This window comes from Eutrigla gurnardus (assembly GCF_963514095.1).
Source record: "Eutrigla gurnardus genome assembly, chromosome: 19".
Taxonomy (NCBI): Eukaryota; Metazoa; Chordata; class Actinopteri; order Perciformes; family Triglidae; genus Eutrigla; species Eutrigla gurnardus.
The window spans coordinates 4,521,964-4,545,727 of record NC_139930.1 but is presented as its reverse complement, the minus strand read 5'-3'; the positions used below and the strand labels follow the sequence as shown (position 1 = coordinate 4,545,727).

The 23,764-nt window shown below is 43.2% G+C and overlaps 2 protein-coding genes across 2 annotated transcripts in view; one reads left to right on the top strand and one right to left on the bottom strand.

Annotated features, from left to right (window-relative positions):
• The window catches only part of LOC311029323 (uncharacterized protein), a 482,663-nt gene that overhangs the window by 169,885 nt on the left and 289,014 nt on the right, over positions 1-23,764 (top strand). The gene's annotated exons all lie outside the window — the stretch shown is intronic.
• Positions 1-23,764, bottom strand: part of dcc (DCC netrin 1 receptor) — a gene marked incomplete at its 5' end in the record, with an annotated part of 283,130 nt that overhangs the window by 1,769 nt on the left and 257,597 nt on the right. Inside the window, 2 exons of the mRNA XM_084035956.1 lie at positions 8,366-8,514; positions 19,609-19,908. Of these exons, the coding sequence (XP_083892082.1) occupies positions 8,366-8,514; positions 19,609-19,908 (449 nt within the window). The remainder of the gene's footprint in view (positions 1-8,365; positions 8,515-19,608; positions 19,909-23,764) is intronic.

Genomic DNA, 23,764 nt, shown 5'->3' with positions numbered 1-23,764 from the left:
TATCGGCCAAATTGTCATCTTATGGGTGTTTATTGATCGAGTGGTTGGGCTAATTCAGCAAATTTGCTCCTTCATAATGTCGCAAATTTACAACTTTTTTTCTCTGAATATTGCTCACCTCTCTTGGCTCCGTCCCTACAGTGGCCCTAATACGCCAAGTTTACAATGTTTACTGTGACAATAAATAAATAAATATCCTCATAGACTTCCATGAAATCAGACGTTTTGCAACCAGTTGTCGTCCCCTGATGGCCAGTAGACAGAAGGCAAGTTTAAGGCACATCAGCTTTGGCTTCACTTTTCAGAACCAAAGGTTGCCGCCTGGTTTTGAATCACAATGTAATATTTTATACACTTTTTTTTATGTTTTTATATTTCACTAATCTCATTCATTAAAATCAAATCCAGATCTCCTCAGATACCTAATCCATCACAATGAACGTCACGTCTCTTTTTATTTCTGTCAGAGTTCAGTTCTTGTAGCCTGTCGGTGCTGTGCAGACTTTTCAATCTACACTTAAAAACTGAATAAAAAAGCAAAGGCGACTTTATGTTGACTGTGATGGATCGTCTTGTCAGCAGGAAGTTTCACATCTCCACGAGTTGAACTGAACTGAAAGCAGCGGATGAATGAAATCCAAATAACAAATAGGATAAAGGGGCAAGAATAGAAAAGGGGCGTTTAGTTAACGGGGCCACATGGAGGAGACCGCTGATAATATCCACATGCAGTTAGATAACAGCTTGCCTCCGAGTCCACCTCATCAAACATGTCGTTGGTCTGCATGTGTTTCAGAGGACAGGAGGCAGTGACGGAGTCTGTACTCGGGTCCTGCAGAGACCGTGATCACTGTGTAATGGTGTGTTCGGTCCAGCTATACAGACTGTCACCTCCGAGTGGGCCAGCTTAAGTGCCTCCATCTGTGTGTGTGTGTGACAGTCAAGTGCACATCTCTCACACACACACACACACTATGTGTGTTCTATTGAGCGTGGCCTTCATGCAGAGTTTGTCTTTGTAGTTGAAAAAAAAAAATACATATTCAATATTCCGCTCGGCGTGATGTGGAAAACCAATAAAGTCTCAGCCGGAATATTTGAATGGAAAGGTTTGTCGATGCAGGAAACCGTCTCCGTGTGCTCGTTGTGAGTCCTTCCTGTGAATCCTCACAGACATCACTAAGTGCAGGCGCTGTCGAAGCACTACAGAAAACTACAAATGAAGAACACAGTGAAATAGACACAAATTGCTATCTGCTGAGTCACACGACTTTGAAATGGATGTATTTCAGTTGGAAGTAGCGTTTGTGCCTGTAGCCCAGACGACATTACGCTACAAAAACAAGTTAGTTACGTTTAGGAAAAACATCACCGTTGGGCTTGAAATAACTACAGTTTAGGCAACAAAAACAGTGGTCTGTCCTCCGTTGTTGGGTTAGGGGTTTTATGGTGAATTACGTTTGCTTCCGACGTTTCCCAAATGAATTCCAAAATGAGTGGACAGAAGTCGACATGAGAAGGATGGGGGATGGGTCAAACACACAGTATTTGGTTTTGTTGGTTTTTTTTGTTTCGTTGAGATTTTGTACATATAAGGAGTGTCCCCGACTAAGAATTTACATGGTCAAATCTGATTAGTCAAGTCTTGCCTGTAGTCGACTGATTGTCGAATACATTTTTTTTGTTTTGCTAATTAATTGAAAAAGCTGTGTAGGAGCTCCAGGGGGAGAGCGGAACGTTCAGCATCGCCTATAGCCTGAATGGAATGATCCTGTGTTTAACAATGATTCACCTATGGGATGGGCAGTTAGGCTCCTTAGATTGAATCGTGGAATAGTCGGGGTCACCCCTAATAAAAATGTTTCATTTCTTATCATAAAATCTGTGCATGTGGCCGATGGAGGGTGGACCTGTCCAATTATTTGGACAATATTTATTCTGAAATAAGGCACATGTGCCATATGTCTCCCCCTGAGAGACATGAACCGGCTGATCTAGATTTGTAAATATAGATGAATCAGGCTGGTCCCGTTAAAGCTTTTATCCTGACCAGACTTTCGACCGTTTTCTGCCTCAGGACTTCACCTCCAGTCGTTTATAGATTTTTAAATCGCCTACATTTAAAAGATCAGAGGGGCCGAATCAGGATGCAGCCGCAGCCTGTTCAACACTTAACAACTTATAGACAGTAAGGCCAGCATTTAACAGACAAATCACATTCTATTGATAATCAACCGAAAGCACATTTTAATGCTTTATCAGCATGATTTTTTGGAACTAAAACATACTGGGATGAGTTTCACCTCATATTGTGTTATGACACCTATTTTAATTTCATCACATCAACGTTGTTTTGTTTTAGAACAGAATCTTAAATGAGGTCATCATAAGGTCCCCTACATTAATTAAGCTTAAGTTATAACACTTAAATATGTTTGAATCAGGCTCTATTTTGCACTGTGGCAGCCTTTCCAAGTCACCCATGACAGGTATTATGTATCCACCATGATGCTCATAATGGAAATTCACGATCAACATATTATGTTTTCATCCCGGTCTGCAATTAAATCCCATAGCATCCCATCTCCTCTTCATGTCTAACAGATTTGCAAATCCAGTAAGAAGTGGACGTTTTTACTCTCAGTCGCTCATCAATACATCGATTAAATGTTCCCAAATTTGAGTGGTATGTTCAGTGATATTTCCCTTCATGATTCTTTATGATGCTTCTACCCTTTTGTCCATGTGTGAGCTTTAGGAAATGCACTCAAAGTGAGTGGCTGGTATATCTTGCTTTACAACACAATTCACAACCTTGCTTATAACAGTTCTTGTCCGTTTCGGAGGATTTGATTGAAAACTCTCCTGTGTGACTTTTCATCAGGTGACATCAATCTCTGACTTTGTAGATTCCCATTACAGGATGGAAAAGGACCAACAGCAGCTGTCCTTTATCTGTTTGACCTTCCACTTTCACTCTGGATGAGGCCATAAAAGCTCATGTAGAAACCCGTCTCACTGCCCGGTATTTTCCATCTCCCACGGACAAAAAGGCTTCTGTCAAAACCATAGCTGTGTATGAAACTCCGGCGACCTCCTGATCTCATTTGTTGACCTGTAACGGCCGAGCTTAACTGGGCGAGTAAACGCTTCATCAGTGGGATAAAAAAGCCTGTGGATGCTCCGTGTTTCTCTCTGATACCCTGTTATCTCTGCCGGCCCGCTGACCCGGATTCATGCTCCTCTATAATCCGTCGGAGGTTCAGCACAACACAGCAAAGCAAGGCGAACACATGTGAACCCTGCTCCACGCCGACTCGGATCAATCACAAACACCGTACGTTCGTACGTCTCCAGGTTTTCGATCCACATTTTCCACCCGGCACTGATGAGCTGTGAGAGCAGGCAGGAAGTTGGACACTGCTATAATGTACATGGGGCTGGTCTACATGCTGGATCAAGTGAAGGATCAAAATGCAGAATAATTGTTTCCGGGGAAACCCGGTTCTGGACGAGGAGTCAAATCCTGGAATGAGAACATTGGATAATTTCCTGGCACAAAAGAACATGGTGTTAATTGTTCCGGTGGCAGGAGGTGTCGAATGTGTTTGTGGAGCAGACAGCAGGAGAGTAATGGACTGCAGCAGCCGAACCTCCTTTAACCACCTTTTAACTTTACAACCTTTACCAAGAAAAAGGTTAATGTACTTTCTCTAGTTCAGATTTAATGTTGATTCTGCAGCCTTTTGCCCTCATTGTACTGCATGGAACTGAGGTAGGAAATATTTCTACTACAACTACCATGACACTAATAATAAGCAGCAAGGAGATCCCATTAAACAGGCCGGGCTCATGGCAGATCAGGAAATAGTCTCAAAAGGCGATTTATTGGACACAAATTGTCAATTTCTTCCTGTCGCTCAGCATGAAAACTGTGCCGATGCAAAGTTAATTAGGATTGTTTTTGATGGAGGACAAAGGAAGTAAAGGCATCCACGCTGCTCCGTGTTGGGGGGTGGCGAGGTGGACGGGTCCAGCATCTGACTGAAAGAGCTGTGGTTCAGCCTCCCGACTGATATCCCTCCCTTTGAGCGACATGAAGAAAAAGAACGATTGGTGTCCGTGTAGACGAATCAGTCAATACTTCAATCCTCCTTCACAAGCTGCTGGGAGACTGCTGGTGCTGCTGCTGCAGCAAAATGGGTTTTAGACACTTCACTTTCACAATATGTAAATGTGCTTTCTCTCGTCTGATTTCAATCTGCAGCAGGAAATGTTGGTTGTGTTGCATGATATTCTGCACACATGACACATCTGTTGGGAAGGATTTCTCCCCAGTTGCTCCCGGAGCTTTTATCCTGTTTTTTCCCCAAGTTAGACGTGTTTTAAGGAAGTTTTCTGACAGAGGATGTCATATGATTGCAAATACCTCGATGGCAAAGTTGTGATTCGTGATTTTTTGGGGAAAAAAAATTAAATTGAATATGAAATATATCCGTAGCCCTGAGCTACTAACCAATACTAGTACAACTACCATAATAATAATATTAACGATTATAACAAAGTGCTACCATGTTGAGTTCATATTAACTGACCTGGTCGGCGACCTTCCTCACTGTCAGAGTGAAGCTCTGTGGTGTTCAGGGTTAAAGGTCAGCTGATGCATGTTGTGTGTGTGTGTGTGTGTGAACCTCTGACCTGTTGTGAAATCAGACTGAGAGCAGGACGAGACACATGCAGAGACTTTAGAGGGCACCTCATCCTCCTCTCTCATAAGTCAAGAGACAAGACGAGAAAAAAGTCACGTTTTCAACCAGAAGTTTCCGGAGTTCCGGCAGAAGCAGCAGAGTTAAAAATAGAAGTCGGATGGCCGGACAGCCTGATGTTTCTTATTCTTCTGTAGTGGGAACAAAAGATTGTCAAACATCCCAGTTTAATGGAGTCTGGAAGGCTGACACGCCGTCCTTGAAAATATGTCACAGACGTAACAACATGATCAAAGCAGCATTGTGTTGTACTTACATCATTCACTCACAGGCCATTAAGTAGCGCTGTGTGTGTGTGTGTGTGTGTGTGTGTGTGTGTGTGTGTGTGTGTGTGTGTGTGTGTGTGCCAGGGGGCTGATGGGAAAAGACTAGATCAATTACAGAGATAGAACAGAAGATGAAGAGAAAGAACTGTTGACCTTTAACCCCTCCTCCTCCTTTCTACAATCTCATTTGCTCCATTCTTCCTTATCGGTTCCTTGCTCCTCCCCTGATTTTCTTTGTCTCACCTCCTCTCATCTCCTGTATCTCTCTCCCGTCCCCCTTTCTTTTCTCCCTCCTCCTCCTCGTCCGTCAACCTTGTCCTCCTCCCTTCCACATCCTCCTCTTTTCCTCTGATCTCTTTCCTGATCTGTAACTCTATCCTTCTTCCTCCCAAAGCATCACTCCCTCTCTTCCTGTTGCTACGGCAACACCTCCTGCTCCTTTATCCTTACTTTCCTTCTTCCTCAATTACACCTCTTTACGGCATTGTGTCCTCTTCCTCCTCCTCCTCTTATTTTCTTCATCTTTCATCCCCTCTTCCTCCTCCTCTCCTTTTCTTAATCGCTCTTCCCTCCTCCTCCTCTTCTTTTCTTTCCCTTTCCTCCTATCCTCCTCCATCTCATCCTCTTCTTTTCTTCATCCTGTATTATCTCCTGTTTCCTCTTCTCATACCCCCTTTTCTACTCTTCTCCACCTTTTTTTCCCCCATATCTCCTCTCCTCTCTTTCCGCTACTCATTTCCTGCTCTGCCCTCTCCTTTCTTCTGGTTGCCATGGCGACGCCTCCGCCTGTCCTATTGTCATTGAGTCACATATGAATATTTAACAAGTCCCAAAGTCCGGCATCCCTCCCCATCATGTCCTGTGATTTATCTCTCTACCCGTCATCCTCTTGCTCCCTTCCTCTCCTCTATCTCCTCCCTCCCTCGCTTGTCTTCTCTCAATATTCTCTTTTCCCCCCATTTTCTGTTTCCCTCCCTCCTGCCTCCTCCTCCTCCATCCCTCCTTCTTGTCCCCATATACATCTCTTCCTCTTCCTCCTGCTGCTTTTCTTAACATCTCCTCTTCTGCCTGATACTCTTCCTCTAGTGTCTTCCTCCTCTCCTCCTCCTCCCTTCTAATCTACCTCCTTTCTTCTACACCCATCCTCTCAGCCCATCCCGTTCTCCTCCTCCTCCATTGTCCTTTATAGCTCTCCTTTATTTCCCCTTCTTCCTCTCCACTAATGAACTCTGCTTTATGCAACTGAAATGCCACCAGCATGCTGAAGGAAGGAAACAGGTGTAGTGACAAAGCTGAGCAGGTGTGTGTGTGTGTGTGTGTGTGTGTGTGTGTGTGTGTGTGTTTACGTGCTTCTCTCTCTCTCTCTCTCTCTCTCTCTCTCTCTCTCTCTCTCTCTCTCTCTCTCAGACTGTCTTTCCCACCCTGCACCTGCTTGTCTCTCTATGTCTCTCTTCTGTTCTTGTATTCACACCAAGGCGAGTTCCTTGTATGTGAAAACGTACGTAGTAACACACTCCTCTCTGATTCTGACTCTGATGACTGGATGTATTTACATGTGATACCTGTTGCACTGCAGAGCTGTAAAACAGTCGGGTTCTTCATGTCCCAACAATGTGTTTCATGTCATTTGTTGTCTCAATGACATCTTCATGTGACGTTTTTGAGATAAATGGATACCAGGTATTTATGTAATCAGGCAAAATCATAACCAGTCGTCGTTTGTACAAATGAAAATGGTGATTATTGTTGCCATACCACAAAATACAGTGATGACAGCAGCATCCACAACTCCTGCTGGAGTGTGAAATACCAGCGTCCGTGGGCAGACTGTGAGTCAGCGCTCCCCGAGGGCTCAAGTTATTATCACCACCCCGAATCCCGGCTGTGCTGAACTCGGCGTTTCCTCCCGGGTGGAGACCCGGTCACAGCCACAGCAGATATCAACATCTACATCCATTCAAGGTGAGTTTGCTCACTGAACTGCAGCTGCTGCTATGCCACACTACTACACCTGCAATTTCATTATCATTTTCATTGTTAAATGCTGAATTCATTAGTGTGTTAAAGGGTTGGTTCATAGTATTCAATAAATTACATTTTATTGATATATATCATAACAATAGTTATCTCTGGACACTCAGCATTTGGAGTCCCAACATCCCCAGGAGTTACAGGTCAATTCAATATCATTGACATAATTCACCAAGTTAACATGATGTGCTGTGATAGTTTATGAAATAAATCACCATTATTTTGATCCATATTGAGACAATAAAAAGATTGGATGGTATACCGCTTTTCTCGCCATGTTGTGCTAAAGTTCTGTTAAAAATAGGGCTGAAAGATAAGTTGGAAAAAACTGACATTGCCATATTTATTTACTTCCCAGATATATATTGCAATAACATGGACTTCCAGGTGAGGGAGGCTGTAAATCTCCCGGTGGGAGCCGAGAGCCACCGTCCCTCCTGGTCTTGCCGAGCTCACCGAGCCTTCCTCTTCGACTCTGGATTGCCGTGGTAACATTCAGGAACGTTCATCAAAGGCTACCGGTGCATGTCGGCTCCCCAAAAGTGAATTAAAAACACCTCAATTGCCAGCTGGTGAGTGGCTGTAAGTTCAGGCAACGCTTGGGTTTGTTTAATTGTGGGAAGCCAAACTCGTAAATGTGATTAATATTGAATGGTGCAGCCCTGGTATATTACTGGAAGGAAAACAGCTCAGGCTGGAGAGAGAAACTACAAATGAGCTCAGAAATATGTCTATGAAAATATTTAACAAATGCGAGTTCTGTTTCCATCCGAACACTGCAGGCTTTCTCCAGATTTACGGCAACGACCCTGTTTTCAAGTTGGGACAGACTGGGCTTCATACTGAGGCAGCTCCAGATGGATTATGGGATGCTTTCTTTGGAACATATTTACATTTATGAGAGTCGGGGAAGACATTGAGCACATCTGTTCTGCACTTAATACGACACAACCTCAAAGACGACTGATATACGCGTATTAGTCAGCTGTTCTGAAACTATGATCCAACAAATAATTTTACATTTGACTAATTAGATGACAGATATAACATATTTAAAAGGACTATTGGATCATCAGCTTTCTCTAATTATACAGAATTGTTATTCTGCAAAATAAGACTGAATTGAAAAGTGGCAAATCTCTACTGTTTTTTTTTAAATAGATGAAACTATTAAATACAAGTTTATACTGTTAATACATTTCTAAATTTGATGAACCTGTACATTGAGATCTGTCCATCCAACAGTGACCGTTGTTGGACATCGCTCGATGGACCTGTGGTGGAAAACAAATGCAGACTTACATTGGCAGCTGAGTCCTCTGCAGGTTTGGTGGCGCCCTCCTCCGGTATGTCCGGCGCCGTCGGGACTGAGACCGGCAGCAGCGGGGAGCGAGCCTTACCGGCCTGACCCAGAGAGGCCGTCTTCACCTGGGGCTTCGGGAGGCTCGCACCTGGGGGAGAGAGACAGTTCAGCTTTCTGACACCTTGCCTTGTTTTTGACATTTGGCTTGAACCTCCCAGTGGAGATAAGCCGAGACAGAACTGTGAGAGTAACTGATCAGTGGTGATGCTGATGATAGAGATGGCATGGTGAGAGAAATCAACCACTTTTCTTTTGGTCACTTGTCAATTTAAAACCTTCACTTTCAAATCTTTCAATCATGAGCGTATTCTAGTCCTGCTCAATGTCCTAAGTGTCCTGAGATAACTTCTGTTGTGATATGCCACTATAAATAATATTGAATTGAATTGAAATCTGGTTGCCTAGGGCAACAAGGCCAAACGTTACTATGGAGAGCCACCTGCCCGTACACCTCTCTATTAATGATGTTAACAGGAATACTTCATTGGACAAATTATAAGAATGTCTTCACAGTGAAATAGATTTAGGCAACAAAACAACTTATGATTAGTTGACGTTAACCTGACTGATTAACAACTCCATCCATCCATCCATCCAACCATCCATCCATCCATCCATCCATCCAACCATCCAACCGTCCATCCAACCATCCATCCATCCATCCATCCATCCATCCATCCATCCATCCATCCATCCAACCATCCATCCATCCATCCATCCATCCATCCATCCATCCAACCATCCATCCAACCATCCATCCATCCATCCAACCATCCATCCATCCATCCATCATCCATCCATCCAACCATCCAACCATCCATCCATCCAACCATCCATCCATCCATCCATCCATCCATCCATCCATCCATCCATCCAACCAACCATCCATCCATCCAACCATCCAACCATCCATCCATCCATCCATCCATCCATCCATCCATCCATCCATCCATCCATCCATCCAGCTGGGGGGGGGCGATCCCAGCTGTCATTGGGCGAAGGCGGGGTACACCGTGGGCAGGTAACCAGTCTATCACAGGGCCAACATGTCTATCCAGTCTCTCCCTAGTTCATCCACAACATATGGACGTAGTTTGCCTAAATCAAAGTGGTAGAGCTATATGACCATATGTGTTATCTAAGTAAAGAAGCATTTTCTTTGTTTCTATCTAGCTGAAGGCAACAACGTTGTTCTAAGGCTGATTTGTGCATGTCCTTCATATCATTCTGAAAACTATAATACAACCCTTTAAATCTATTTCTAGAGAATTCCTCAGTTTAATGCCAACCACTGAGACACACATCCAATGTATGGACTACAAGTCCCTTTATGATCCATCTTCATTCGTCCTTTCACTCCAAACAAAGGAGAAAATGACCAGATAATTAAACCAACGAGACAGGGGAGAACAAACATAAGCAACAGAACAAGAAAACAAATCAATAAATACATTCAACAGCGTCGTCTCAATGATTCCTCTACGATTCAGGAAGCCAAACATTGATGTTTCTTCACAAAGCCAGACAGAAAGGGAAAGTCAAACAACTGATTCCCTGGACGGCCTTGTGATGTCTGAACATATCGTCAGGCTTCAACGTCCCACAATCCCCTTCCCCTTTTTCCTGCAGTGCACTTCTTCACTTCCTGATCAATACACGTCCATTCTCCTCCCTGCGAGAGAAAACACCTGGAACAGGCTTGATAGCACCAGAGAGCATGAAACGCCTGGATTCATATTGCCTTTAACATCAACAGTCTTAGTGGCACCAAAACATGACTGTCGGAGAGAGGACAACTTCAAATCCATTGTCCACAAGCATGAAGGGAACCTTCCACACGCCGAGTCCCCCACACAGAACCTCAATATATAGGGCCCTAGTTTCGTGGCGCAGCGCAGGGCGGCGCAGGGTGGCGGAGCCGGCGCAATGCAAGTTTCGACCCGCGCAGCCTTGCACGCGGTCAGTTTGGCAGTTTGGTGGATCGCCTGCGCCAAGATGGGTGTGGCGGCGCAGCAGGGGGAGGCGTCACAGATTCAGCTTGGCGTAGTGGAAGTTTCGTGGCAAAAAGCCTCGCCGAGACTGCGCTGAAAGCTCGCCAGCTCGGACCTGGTCTACTCTCAGCACAAGGCGCAAGGCGTAAATAAAGTCCATTCATTCAAGGCGAATCACAGCTGGCGGAGTGGAAGTTTGGCTGACGGCGCGCAGTGCGTACACGTCACCGAGACCTCACAGGCAGGTTTCCACAGTTCCAGGCACATTTAAATGCAATACATAATCACAACAAACACTATTTAATGCAACTAATTGAATCAACACGTGAATTTATATCTATATAGATTGTCCCGTCACATCTGACGTCAGATCAAAGGCGGATGGCACGCGTAACGGAAACTCAGCCTCTCGGACCAAAACATCTCCCTCTCTGTCTCCTGTTTTTTTATAATATCGGCATTGTTATTATTATGATACACACACACAGCGCGTGATGCACGTGGTGGGAGCGCCGGCGCTGCTTCTGTCATCGGGTTGTCAAGTGACGGAACTTGCACTGAACCTCCCCTAACGCATTAAAGGTGAGGAGAGGAGCTCGTTTGATTGGTGAAGATCTGAATCGGCTGTATTAATCCCAGTCCACGCTTCGTCTCCCACTCACGCCTTCTTCTCCTCCCTCTTTCCCACTTGCGCGGGTGGGAGTGACGGGGGGTGTGACTGCGCAAGCCTGCGCGGTGCACGAAACTTGCAAAGTCCAGGCGGACACACCCCGTCGGCGCGGCGCAGGTGCGCTGAGAGCTGACTGCGCCTGGTCTACGAAACTAGGGCCCATATTGTTTTTAGTGTTCCACCTCTGTGGTGAAGGGAAGGAGCAGAGACGACTTGGTTAAGTTGATAGAAAGTTGGTGTTCATGATGAACTTCAACATTGACTGGTAGGAAAACAGGAAACAAAGTGGTCTCAGGTGTTATATAAGATACTTTTTATGCACACAGTACGTATTATTTATTGACTTATTTGGGAATTATCCTTATTGCCTCCACATTGATAATGGCAGTGTGCACTACTTGTACCTTTCACAATAAAAGCCCCAGACATCACTGCTTACAAGGGAAACTTCAATTCACTCCACAGCATTTAGATAAGAGGAGCAATATGTATTTATTACATTTAAATATATCTGTGTTTATTTCCACATTGTCCTCTACATAGTCCTCTATATAGTCCTCTATATAGTCCTCTACATAGTCCTCTACATAGTCCTCAATATAGTCCTCTACATAATCCTCTATATAGTCCTCTATATAGTCCTCTACATAGTCCTCAATATAGTCCTCTACATAATCCTCTATATAGTCCTCTATATAGTCCTCTACATAGTCCTCTACATAGTCCTCTACATAGTCCTCTATATAGTCCTCTACATAGTCCTCTACATAGTCCTCTACATAGTCCTCTACATAGTCCTCTATATAGTCCTCTACATAGTCCTCTACATAGTCCTCTAATATTTACTTTACTGTATTAACGTTCCTACCACATCTACCAGTATCGGAACAGGAAATAAGTGGTTAATTAGTAAAGCCCGCCTCTGGCTCGATTTGATTGGCTGCCTGAGTGGGACATTGACCGGTGCGACGCCTTCAGCTCGCCTGCTGCTGAAAGGTTAAGAATACTTTTAAAAAAACGCCTTAAAAATGTCTAGCATACAACAGGTGCACCGTACTGTAGGAAGACAGTATCATACAAATAGGAATTGGTTTGAATGATTTGAAGGAAACATTCTCATTATGTTTATATATAATGGAATGGAATCGTGAGGTGACTGACAATTCCCACCAGTGTCAGGTGACCTTTTCCGCTTGGTGTGATGATCACTCCTCAGAAATGTGGCCATTAAACGTCATTTAAACCTCATCGTTAACCAGAGCGCCTCTCTGCTTTCTTCAGCCCACGAGCAGTAGGAAGGAATATCTGTGTTATTTTTAAACCTTTTATCCATCCAAGCATCGTGACCTTACAGAGGTGCTGCAGTGACTCAACACGTTCTCTGTGTCCTTCAGTCCCAGTAGGCCCAACAGCCTCCCAGTAACAGTGACCCAGTATGACTCTGAGTGTCTGTGGATGCCAAGCAGGTGACCCTGCCAGCTCCGTTTTCAAAACGAAGCAGAACTAAATGTGTTTGTGTGACTTCTCAGTGCGCCGCTGTCAGACCGACTCCAAACGGAGCTGAGCTCCAGAAAAAGACATTTTGTGGGAAAACACAATGAGCTGCAGCAGCACAGAGCCGAAGCAAAGGTTACACATCCACAGCAGAGAGAGCCATAAAAGAGAGTTTCACGGTGCCTGGCTCGCCCTCAAGGGGGTTTATCAGAGAGGGGGGGGGGCTCGTCTGCTCACAGAGGTGGATATATTTACCAGACAAGCAGGAGTGGAGGTGTGAAACGCCCGCCGGGGGTCACATCAGCGGCGTCTGTCTCTGTTCCCGGGTCAAAGGCAGAGATGGAGCGATTCACAGCGATAGGAGGGGAGGGTGGAGGAGGGGGCGGGGCTATTGATCCTGAGGATGGTTTGAAGTAAATACAGTTTAAGATGAAAAGTGTCTTTGAGGAGATACCGTGCCTCTGGAGGGGAGCGAGCAGACGTCTCCTCGGCTTCACACCGGAGTCTGCTGTTTCTTTTTCTGCTTGCTCCGCTTTCATTTGACTTTATTTTCATGTCTCTTTGATGTCTACCTGTCTCACCCCGGCTCCCTCGCCGGTCAGGGAGACGGGTGGAGACAACGGTTTTAAGTCAGCTTTCGGGAAGCAGCTCAGTGTTTTCCAAAACTGTGCCTCTATCTCATTATTTGTGCAGAAATAGGGAGAAATACAAATGTTCATAGATGACGTGTATTTTCCAAACAATCAGCACGCGAGTGGAATATATTCCTTCCTCCTTTGCTGTTAATGTAAGAGTTAGGGTTCGTTAGTCATAATCTAAAATTAGTTCATTAGTTTAAGTACCTTATATTTCATTATGTGCGCTTATTTAATAATATATGCAAAAAAAATTTTTTTACAAAAACATTTATTCTCATATTAAAATCTAATTATGTTTTTTTCCTGTCCAACAGAATATGACGTGCGCTCATGTAAGCTAGTTTCAACCAATGTTGACCAATTATTGAATATCAATATCAATCAGTCTGTTACTTTTAGCCATGCTAAGCCATGAAATTTGGCCTCAATCAAATGTGGAGGATTTGATTCCCACTTGTAACTGCACACCGCCCAAATATCCCATTTCACTGGGGACACGAACTAACTGCTTCAACATTCTTCAACATATGCACTCCATTCAAACACAGAATATACATCTCAATTGGGAATCGACTGCAATTTTCCTAATTGATATCATTCATCATGTCAGAGATATTTGATGTTTTTCTGTCATTTTTTCCGATTCAAGAAGATTACGGAATCTTTGAAACATCCTCAATATTCACACCTTTTCAAACATTTTCAAAGCTCATCTTTTCATTCACAATTCCAGATAGAAACTTCACTCAAACTGTGAAACGTTCACAAAGATTAGGACTTTCTCACATGAATTCAACTTTGTCACAGCATTCATACTTTTTGCACAGTCGCAGTTCAAATATTGGTCACTTCGCTTTTCAACAAACCCTACATTATTTCACAGTTTTGATATATTCTGGACATTATTCAAAGTTTTAATTTAAGGCAGCAATCGGCAGTTGGCTTCATCTTGTCAACAGGAAGCATCCAGAACTTGCCTTCTCTAGTTTCTATTGTCATTCCTTTTTTCCTCTTGTTGTGTTTTCCTGCTAGAAATGAATCCTAATGATCGCGCTGACCTTCCCTGTAGTGCCAACCACTTCAGCCTGTGGAAAATAAAATAAAGCCAAGTGTAACGATTTGAGAATTACTTAAAAAAAAAAAATCTGCTTCTGTCCTATACGTTTGGCCAAATGTTAGAGATAACCATTTTTAAACCATCTTAAAGCTTTTTTATGGGTGATAACGTGTGCCCTCTGAGGCAAGATGAAGGCATACACTTAAAAACATCCATCACAGCTGCTCTACGTTTACCTCCAGCTGCGGCTGAAATGTCTTTTCTCAGTATCAGACATTGAGCCAGACAATCCCATTACAGCTTCCAGCATTAAGCCGCACATTCAGGCCAATTTAGGTGAGTAACTGCCCACCATCACACTTTAGTCTGCAGATGGGAGGCTTCGGAGGCTCCATTTAAAAGGAGAAGGTTTAAATATTGATATAAAAAGACCGGGCAGGAGGTGGAGGCTTTTTTTGTGGTTTTGGAGAAGAAGCAAACACCTCCTCTCTGCTCGAGCTCCAAGCAGAAGTTGTTGACATATTTATTTCTAATTTAAACTGTTTCCATGGAAGCGATATAATTGCGGTTTAATTTGTTCCACCGCAGCTTCTTCCATTCACTTGTTTTATGGCTCAGGCCCTGTGTGCACATAGCGTTTTTTTCAATTGATCTCAATGAGCCGAGAGCTCATGTGGCTGATTCTATAAAGTGTTCTTTCTATTGTGGGGCTGCATTTCATTATATCTGTACTCAGGATTTGACAGTTTAACAGATTTGTTTACCCAAAAGGAAGCAATGAGGTCCGTCTGCACATCCCTCAGTGGTCACTGTGCTGCTCTTCTCATACACAGTTAAAGGCAGACTAGGTCATTTAGGAAAACCACAGAGACTTTGATTTTGAATGCATCGCTGAACCGGAAAAACCCCGCCCCCTTGGTTCGGACCTCTGTTCAGAACGCCAAACGAGTGCTCCAGATCGGCAGAGTGAATCAGGATGTAAGCATCGACAGGCAAGGACGTCCAATTATTTTCTGTGGTCCGACTTTTTTGATTGGACGGGGTTTTACAGTCCTGCCACGGCCACGGATGACATTTTTTATTTATTCTTCCTTCTTCAGCATTTAATGTATACATTGCTGTTGGTATGTTATGAGGCTTTCAAGTATTATAACAGAAAGTGTTTCTGAATAGAATCACCTACTCAACGTTTAAGTAAACACCCAGCATGAGCTACGTTGGCTTCAGTACTTTTCACCCAGAATAATTGAGATTATATTGATTACACAATATATTGTCTCCATGATGTAAATATATAATACAATTCTCCTTGATATAAATACATAATATACTTCTCTTTGTGATATAAATATATAATAAATGTCTCCATAGAAGTGTAGGTGACGTTGTGGGATGTCAACCCTGTCTCCTACAAAACATGCTTAATAAGAAGCATTTATGCAGTCGTATATTCCTCTAGATGCAATTTTAAAACAATGTACCAATGTTTTCTTTTGTTTATTGTCTTAATATATCATACATCATCTTTTAATCCTAGATGATGTTCATTGGTATTGTGATCTACCAATCCAGGTTTTGTGCTGCCCTTACAACACATGGTTTGGAATACAAAGCTCGATCCTTTGGCACTGAAGACAGAGATTTAGATTTTCACACCACGACAACTGCAGCCAAAATACAAAATAAACTTGAAAAGATGAAGGGAAAACTTAAACCATGCATCAAATGTGGTCAGTCGAAACCAAAATCATCAAACCACCGACGGCTGGATTCAAATTGGCCCCAAAACTCAAAGTAAAACATTTTAATCACAGGCTGATCCAACTTGCATGAATTCTGTTGTGGCATCTCATCATGCAGGCATGCCTGAACTCCCCATAACATCTGGGCTCCTGATGAGCCGGAGGATGGTGTCCTGGAGGATCTCCTCCTACACCTGGATCAGGGCATCAGTGAGCTCCTGGACAGTCTGTGGTGGGACTTGGCGGCGTAGACCGAGACACTATGGCCACATCCTGCACCAGGAGAACTAACTAACATATATAGAACTATTTCTAGTATTCCACGCTTAACACTACATTTCAACATTCACCTTCACACACACACACACACACACACACACACACACACACACACACACACACACACACACACCAATGGCACAGCCTTTGGGAGCAAAGTGACACTTCAACATGCAGACTGGAGGAGCCCCAGTATCAAACCTCTGATCTTCCAATTCGAGGGTGACGCTCCTGGACCAAGCCTTCCCTGAAGCTATAGTCTTCAAAACGTTGTGGAACATTGGCTACTTATGAAACTAAAGGACTCGTGGAACAGGAGCCGTCGTTTCAGCTTCCCTTATTGGACTCTTTCAACATCTCACGTATATATCACAAATATCGTGGGGTAAACCTCTTTCCTGTACAGCTTTCTATCCATCTTACAGAGTAGAGTATGAGCCTTTACTCTCTCCTCTCACCACAACAATCCAATTAAAGCATGAAAACATCTCATTCTTTACACCGGGGGAGTCATTCAGGCCCGGTTAAACACAAACAAGGCCAGGAATGAACATCAAACACCATCGCTCTCCAGTCCCTTTTTCCCTCCTTGATAGAGAGGAGGGAGAGGGGGGGCTGATGGAGGTTGCCTGGCTCTGAGGCTCTGTGTTGAAGAAGGGGGGTGGGAGGGGGGGGGGGGGGTCACAGGGTGAGGGGGGGGGGGGGGTCTCTGAGAGTCGAGCCGAGCGTTGCTTCAGGCTCGCTATTTCTGAGCGAAAGGTTTCCAGGAGCTGAAAATCAATGATAATCTGAGGCCACCTGGGCGTGTAAACAGAACCATAATGAAAGTATATACACCCACACACACACACACACACACACACACACACACACACCTACAGAATGCAGCAACACACAACGCATGCACCTCCACATACACATCCTGACCAGGGATCATACGTGCTGGAGGCCTGCTTGTTTTTTCTGTTCACACTGCTGCAGGCGATCAAAGACAGAATGACAGGATGAGCCACGGAGGGAGAGAAGAGAGGGATTAGAAAACAGATAGTTAGAGAGAAACATAAAAGAAAAGAACGGGAGGGGAATGAGGTATAAGTAACTGTCTTCAGTGTGAAGAGGATACAACTAGACTGCAGCTTGTTCAGATGATGAAGTCAAGCTTCTTATTTGTCGTCTGTATGGTGATGTATTCCCAGTGAAACAGGAGAGGAGGCGGGGCTTAATGTTGGGAGGAATTTGAGTTGATGGATGAAAAGATTAGCCTAGCATCTCCAGCTCTGTGCCGTTTGCAGATTGATTGGTCGATGATATTATTGGTTGAATCTGGTTGGTACTAACAGATGTGAGCATGCGTCATATTTAGCTTTCCATGAAGCAAAAGAGATTTTGATTTAAAAAAATCAAACTTTTTAGGTTTTTTAACATTTATTGTTAAATCTGTGCACAATATGACCGGGATGTGATCTAAAAGGCTTAAAAGAATCAACTGTAAGGTCATGCCTTTCCATTTCCAGGAGCGTGGTGGAAGTGCAGCAGAAACATGCTGGAAAGATGTGCTATCTTATCATATTCTTTTAACCAAATCACCAAGCTTTGGCTACTGAACACCAAACAACTTTTTCAAATGATTTGTCTGGTTTTACACGCTGATATTTGGTGTAAAAGCTCTGACCTCGTCTCTCAACAATAGGGCACCTTTGTGTCTAGAAATGCAAAAGATGCAGCATTTTCATGTTGTACAAAGAAGTACTTAAACATAACTACATATAAATATAAATATTATATCAAAAAACAAAACAAACTTCCATCTGCGGGAGCCCTATGTACCCGCATAGTCCACTTATAACAAGAAAAGGCTCTGGACATTCCCGTACAAGTGTACTCTCAATTACGTTTCCAGCGAACAGATTGAAACACGTGGTTAACGAACCACATTTTATATGACGATATTTTCTCAGTGTCCGTCATATTTTCATCGACTTGGGAGTGAGAATGCGTGAGAGACAGAGTCAGAGAGAGTGAGAGTCAGAGAGAGAGAACATACATCTCAGCATTGCACTGATTCTTACTTTTAAACTGATAGTTGACTCAGTTCAATGTTCTTCTTTTATCTAAAGTTATCTTTACTTATCAGGATATAACCTACTGTATATAGCTGTTGGCAATGTATAGGAGAGAGAGGAGAGGGAGAGAGGAGGGAGAGAGAGAGGAGAGGGAGAGGAGAGAGGAGAGAGAGAGAGGAGGGAGAGAGAGAGGAGAGGGAGAGGAGAGAGAGAGAGGAGGGAGAGAGGAGGGAGAGAGGAGGGGGAGAGGAGAGAGGAGAGAGGAGAGAGAGAGAGGAGGGAGAGAGCAGGGAACATATGGAGAGACAGGTAACAGAGAGAGTGGGTCGACAGGTATACAAATAGAGGGAGGTCAGTCCAGATCACATCCAACCCTCTGGCTAAAGTCAAGACTAGTGCATCTTTCTACACAGACTCACACCGACACACACCGCACACACTCACACCGACACACACACACGCCGTGTAGTAGCCTTGGGCTAACACATTTAGTTTCCCTGAATAAAATATTAAGCAAAGTGCAGCGGCTCGGCAGAGAGGCTCCAGCTTAAACAAAGAGTCAGTGGAATCGGACGAAACAATCAACAAGCTGGAGCTTCAGGAGCAGCTGCCGAGTGGAACCAGACGGTGAATTTTTAAAAACATTGGTTTTGTCATCATGTGTGATAAACAAGGCTTATTTTTTTCTGCTTCAGCAGAGGATTGAAACCAAGCTTTTGGTATTTCATGGAACAAGCACTAAATGCAAAATAAAAATTAAAAAAAGACAAAAAAACAAACACCTCCATGTTTTCTAGTGTCTGTTTATCGTAAATATACATGAATTATCAGGAATGTCTTAATTATTAAGTGTATTGCACTTATACCAGGAAAAATGGAAATTCTATTGAAATATTGTAATCAGTAGCATCTCATGACTTAAGCTGAAGTGTGTTAATTAAAATCAGACCAAAGGATGGACCACTCTTTTTGAAACGTACTTAACTACATAGTAATGTTTCAGCAAGAAAACTACTTGGTAAGGTTTAGTAAAACACATCATGGTTTGGTTTAAAATGACAACAATAGAACTTGCTTTCCACGGGACGACGTACTCCATGACAGAAAACTTTTCCCTGAAACAAAATTCACAGTAGTTGTGTGGGATTCCAAGTCTCAGGGGACCAAGTTGTCCAATTTTGGCATGGATTTCAAAACAATCTGAGGGGGGTCGTGACCTTTGATTTGTGAAACATAATCTGTACTCACTGGACTGCGGCATCATGGAGGTGTACACCTTGGGGTCGATGGTGCCCATGGGCGGCGGCAGCAGCGGGTTGGTGAAGCTTCGTAGCGGGTGGGTGGGTCGCACGCAGGCTGTCGGTATGGAGCGACCGCTCCCATTCTGGGCCTCCTCGGCGGTAGCTGTAGTGGGGGCCCCCGGGATCGGGCCAACACCGGGAACATGGTCCACCGGCGGTGCTGAGGAGCCGGGGAGGAGTGGGGTGGCCTGCTGGGTCGAAGGCTGCTGCTGGAGGAGGGGATTGGTGGAGGAGTCTGAAGGCATCGCTGAGGAGGAGGGACATGGAAATTAGAACAAAGTTATTTACAAAAATGGTATGTAATCTCTGTAAAAAAAGATGTTGACATGACTGACAGACTCAAATACAACATCTGTGTGGAGAAAATATCATCTAACTCTACCTCTCGTGTCATTCTCTTTACTAAATGAATATCATGCTGTATTAAAGAAGACTTGAAACTACAGATTGAGACCACAAACTCATGTTTACAATGTTTACTGAGATAATATATCAAGTGAAATAATAAACCCTTTTGCCCCCTGTTGGCCATTAGATAGAATGCAAGATTAAGGCATTCCCGGATTAGCTTCACTTTTTAGGACAGATGCAGCTGCAGCCTGGGTACATGAAGGTATATTAAGTGATGCCTCATGTAATGGCACGTGACCTCTGCTCATGTCATATTATATCACACCACAGTCTCAAAGTAGAGAAATCGACTGATTTGTGACTCAAATAGTTTTTTTTTCTGTCAGCCGGGACAACATTACACATAATGTTAAAGTGGCAGTCTGTAACATGTTCATCTATTTGATTGTCTTCCTATTTATCAAAGAGTGAGTTAAAACAATGGTGGTTGATCATGTGACCACTAATGAAAGTACTTGTACTTGTTGCTTTGTCCAGAAATAGGATCTCCATGTCAGTGGCCACATTCCCTCTAAACTCTAAATGAGTTTGATCTTTTTCCGTCAGTCAGCAGCGGTTGGTCTGCAGGTGGAGCTACTCACGGAAGTATGCTGTGTTTACTGGTAATTAGAAATCAGTAACTTCCAACTGCTGAGTCAGGCTCCCTCTAGTCTAAAGTGTTTGACCAGGTACATTTCATTACTGCTGACTCAAGCCCAAGTTCTGCTTCCGCGTTGACGCAACGCAAGGGGGCTTACGGACCCCTTACGTCCTTGTGGACCCCCCTTACGTCCACTGCAACGGCCTGACGTGCACCTCCCAAAAATCCTAGACGTGCGTCGAGGCGACGCAACACCAACGCAGCGGCATTGGCTGTTATTGGTCCGCTAACTACATCCGCTGGAGACCGCTTTCCGGTTTCCACTCATAAACACCGCCATTTAAACTTTTAATAGGCTACTTTTATTGTTTGCACCTTGTTTTATTGTTTGCACCTTGTCGCTTTTGCACAAAGAAATAAAACACCAAGTTCTGAAAAATTGTGGATGTTTAAAGCCGGAAGGTAAACAAATAAGCTATAACGAGGCTAACGACGATATACGTCAAGTGTCTCGGTTGGTCGGTCAGTCTTTACAAAAAAACATAGCGCCCCCTACCGGTGTGGCATTGAATTGCATTTCGACACGTTAACCCACCGCAGAACCATCACGGTCTCCAAGCAACTGCCTGGCCATTGCGTGATCACTACGCGGAAGCATAACAGAGGCTTCACAATGGAGGATTGTGGCAGAGAAAGAAGACCATTCAACTTCCAGTCCAAGAAAAAGAAACAACAAACTAATGGAAGTGACGAATCATCAAGAAGCAAAGTGCCCGCCAACGAGGGAAAACCACGGACCTCCTTTCACTGTGGAGCATTTGAAGGCATCACGCCGAGGGAGATGATTCCCAGAGGCTTGCCTGCAGTTCAATCTACTGCCAGAGAGGCCGCTAGAAGCAACGCATCTCAAATCTTACAGACTGCTACTTTAAGCACCAAACCACTCAGTCAGGTTCGGTTTAGGAAAAACATCACAATTGAGCTTAAAAGAACTATGTACAGTTAGGTTGAGACAATATAAACATACGTTAGGCTCACTTTAGGACACACGGTGTGGAAATGCACACACACACACACACACACACACACAGATCAGATGCAATTATAAAACTATTTAGATCTCATAGACAACACACGTTTGTAATTATAGTGTAATTAACGGGTGTAATTGTATGTAGGCTTCTACCCTTTGTTCACCTGACTTTCATGCCAATGAAGCAAATTGAAATAGAATATTGCAAAGAATGGGGACAGAAAGTGGGAAGAATAAAAAAAACAAAATATCCAATAACTGTAGACTGAACACTCATGAAAAAAACAACAACAAAAAAAGAAAAGCAGAACATCAAACGTAAAGTATTTTGTCTCAACACTGTGATGTTGGCAGTTACAAGGAACTGAGGAGAGTGTTCCTGTCAGAAATGTAAATTAAAATATCGTCTACATAGAACTGTATGTTTTGGCACCTGTTGTGCATACTGAAAGGCTCACAGACCTTTAGAACTGGGTTCATCAACTCCATGTGAAACATGGGATCTTTTCCTCATGAGGAGAGAAACTCCTCACTTCTGCAAGGTTTGCCCCTTTTACTTTGTTGAGCGCCAATTCCGCTCTATGTTGGCGTGATGCTTTCATATCCCATTTCATCTTGTCCGAGATACATGTGTGGGATCGAGGAAGAAGAAGAAAAGAAGAAGAAGAAGAAGAAGAAGACGTGCTGAGGGACAGAGAAAGAAACCCATCTTGACTGTGTGCAGAAACAAGCCTCAGATGTGACATGAGAGACGAAACCCCTCATGTGGCTGCAGCCGGTCCGATCAGAGCGAATACAGCAGAGGGAAGACAGACTGTAATTACATATAGAGTAGCTGCGTGTTCATCAACCAGAGAGAGGGAGAACCACTCCCTTTGGGAGGGGAGAGAGAGAACGAAGATGAATGAAAATCCCGAGAGTCCAGGGAAAAAAGGAACAATAGCTCAGACCTCGAAGGTTTGGCAGCAAAATTACAAGCTCTTTTGTTTATCAGAAAAACAGAAGATTGCTCTTTTTTGTTTGGTTTTCTCAACTAATTAGAGAAGTGTGAACAAAATAATCATTAAATATGGTGGGACTGCTATCTCAACACACTGCACATAATTATCTTCTTAATAGCTCAAGTAATGTCTCCCTCTCTTAATCTTGCACGACTGTTCATCATTTTATTTATTTTTAAATTCATTGATCTTTTTTTTCTGCCTCTCTACTTTTATTGACATGGATCATATAATTTATGCACATACACATTCTTATCTCTTATTACAATCGTATTATTTTTACTTTTTACATAATTATTATTGTTATCATTACTATTGTTGACAGATTACTATGACTCCTATTACTATTATCACTACTACTACATTTATTATATGTATACATTTCTACTATTATTAATAGTATATATTAACTATTATTCTAATATATTCTATTATCATTATTATTACATGCTTTTGCTGTATTATTGGTGTTTAATAATTTAGGTTTTTTGGAGACGTATCTCCAATGATGGCAAGAGACGAATCCAGTTGCCTACGATAACACTTTTAAAGATGATACACCAACAAAAAACAACAACAAAAATACAAGCCACTTAATGGAATACAAGCAAATAAAGAAACATGTTTAACAATTGCTGAAGGGCTGAAAGAAGCTCACAACACAATGGAAACTGTTTCCAGGAGACACTAACATGTTGCTCACGGTCAGGACATTTATTTTGGTATTCTTAGTGCTTTTGCTTATGATGATAATATCTGAATCATACAACACCATGACGGATATGAGACTAGAATGACTTCTCATGCCACATGGCAACAACAAGCGTGTCTATAGCATCGGTCCGTGCTTACGTCCTCTGGTTCATTTTCATCAACGGAGGAATGCCTTGAGTAAATTTGTTCAAATTTGGCAAACAAATTCTGAACAATGAACAGCATAGAATTTGGTGGTCAAAGGTCACTGTGATCTAACAATACACACTTGTATCATAACTCAAGAATTCATTAGCTTATAATGATCATTGTACAGAAATCTCTTCAAGGATAAAATGATGGAGGGATGTGAACTGCAATATGA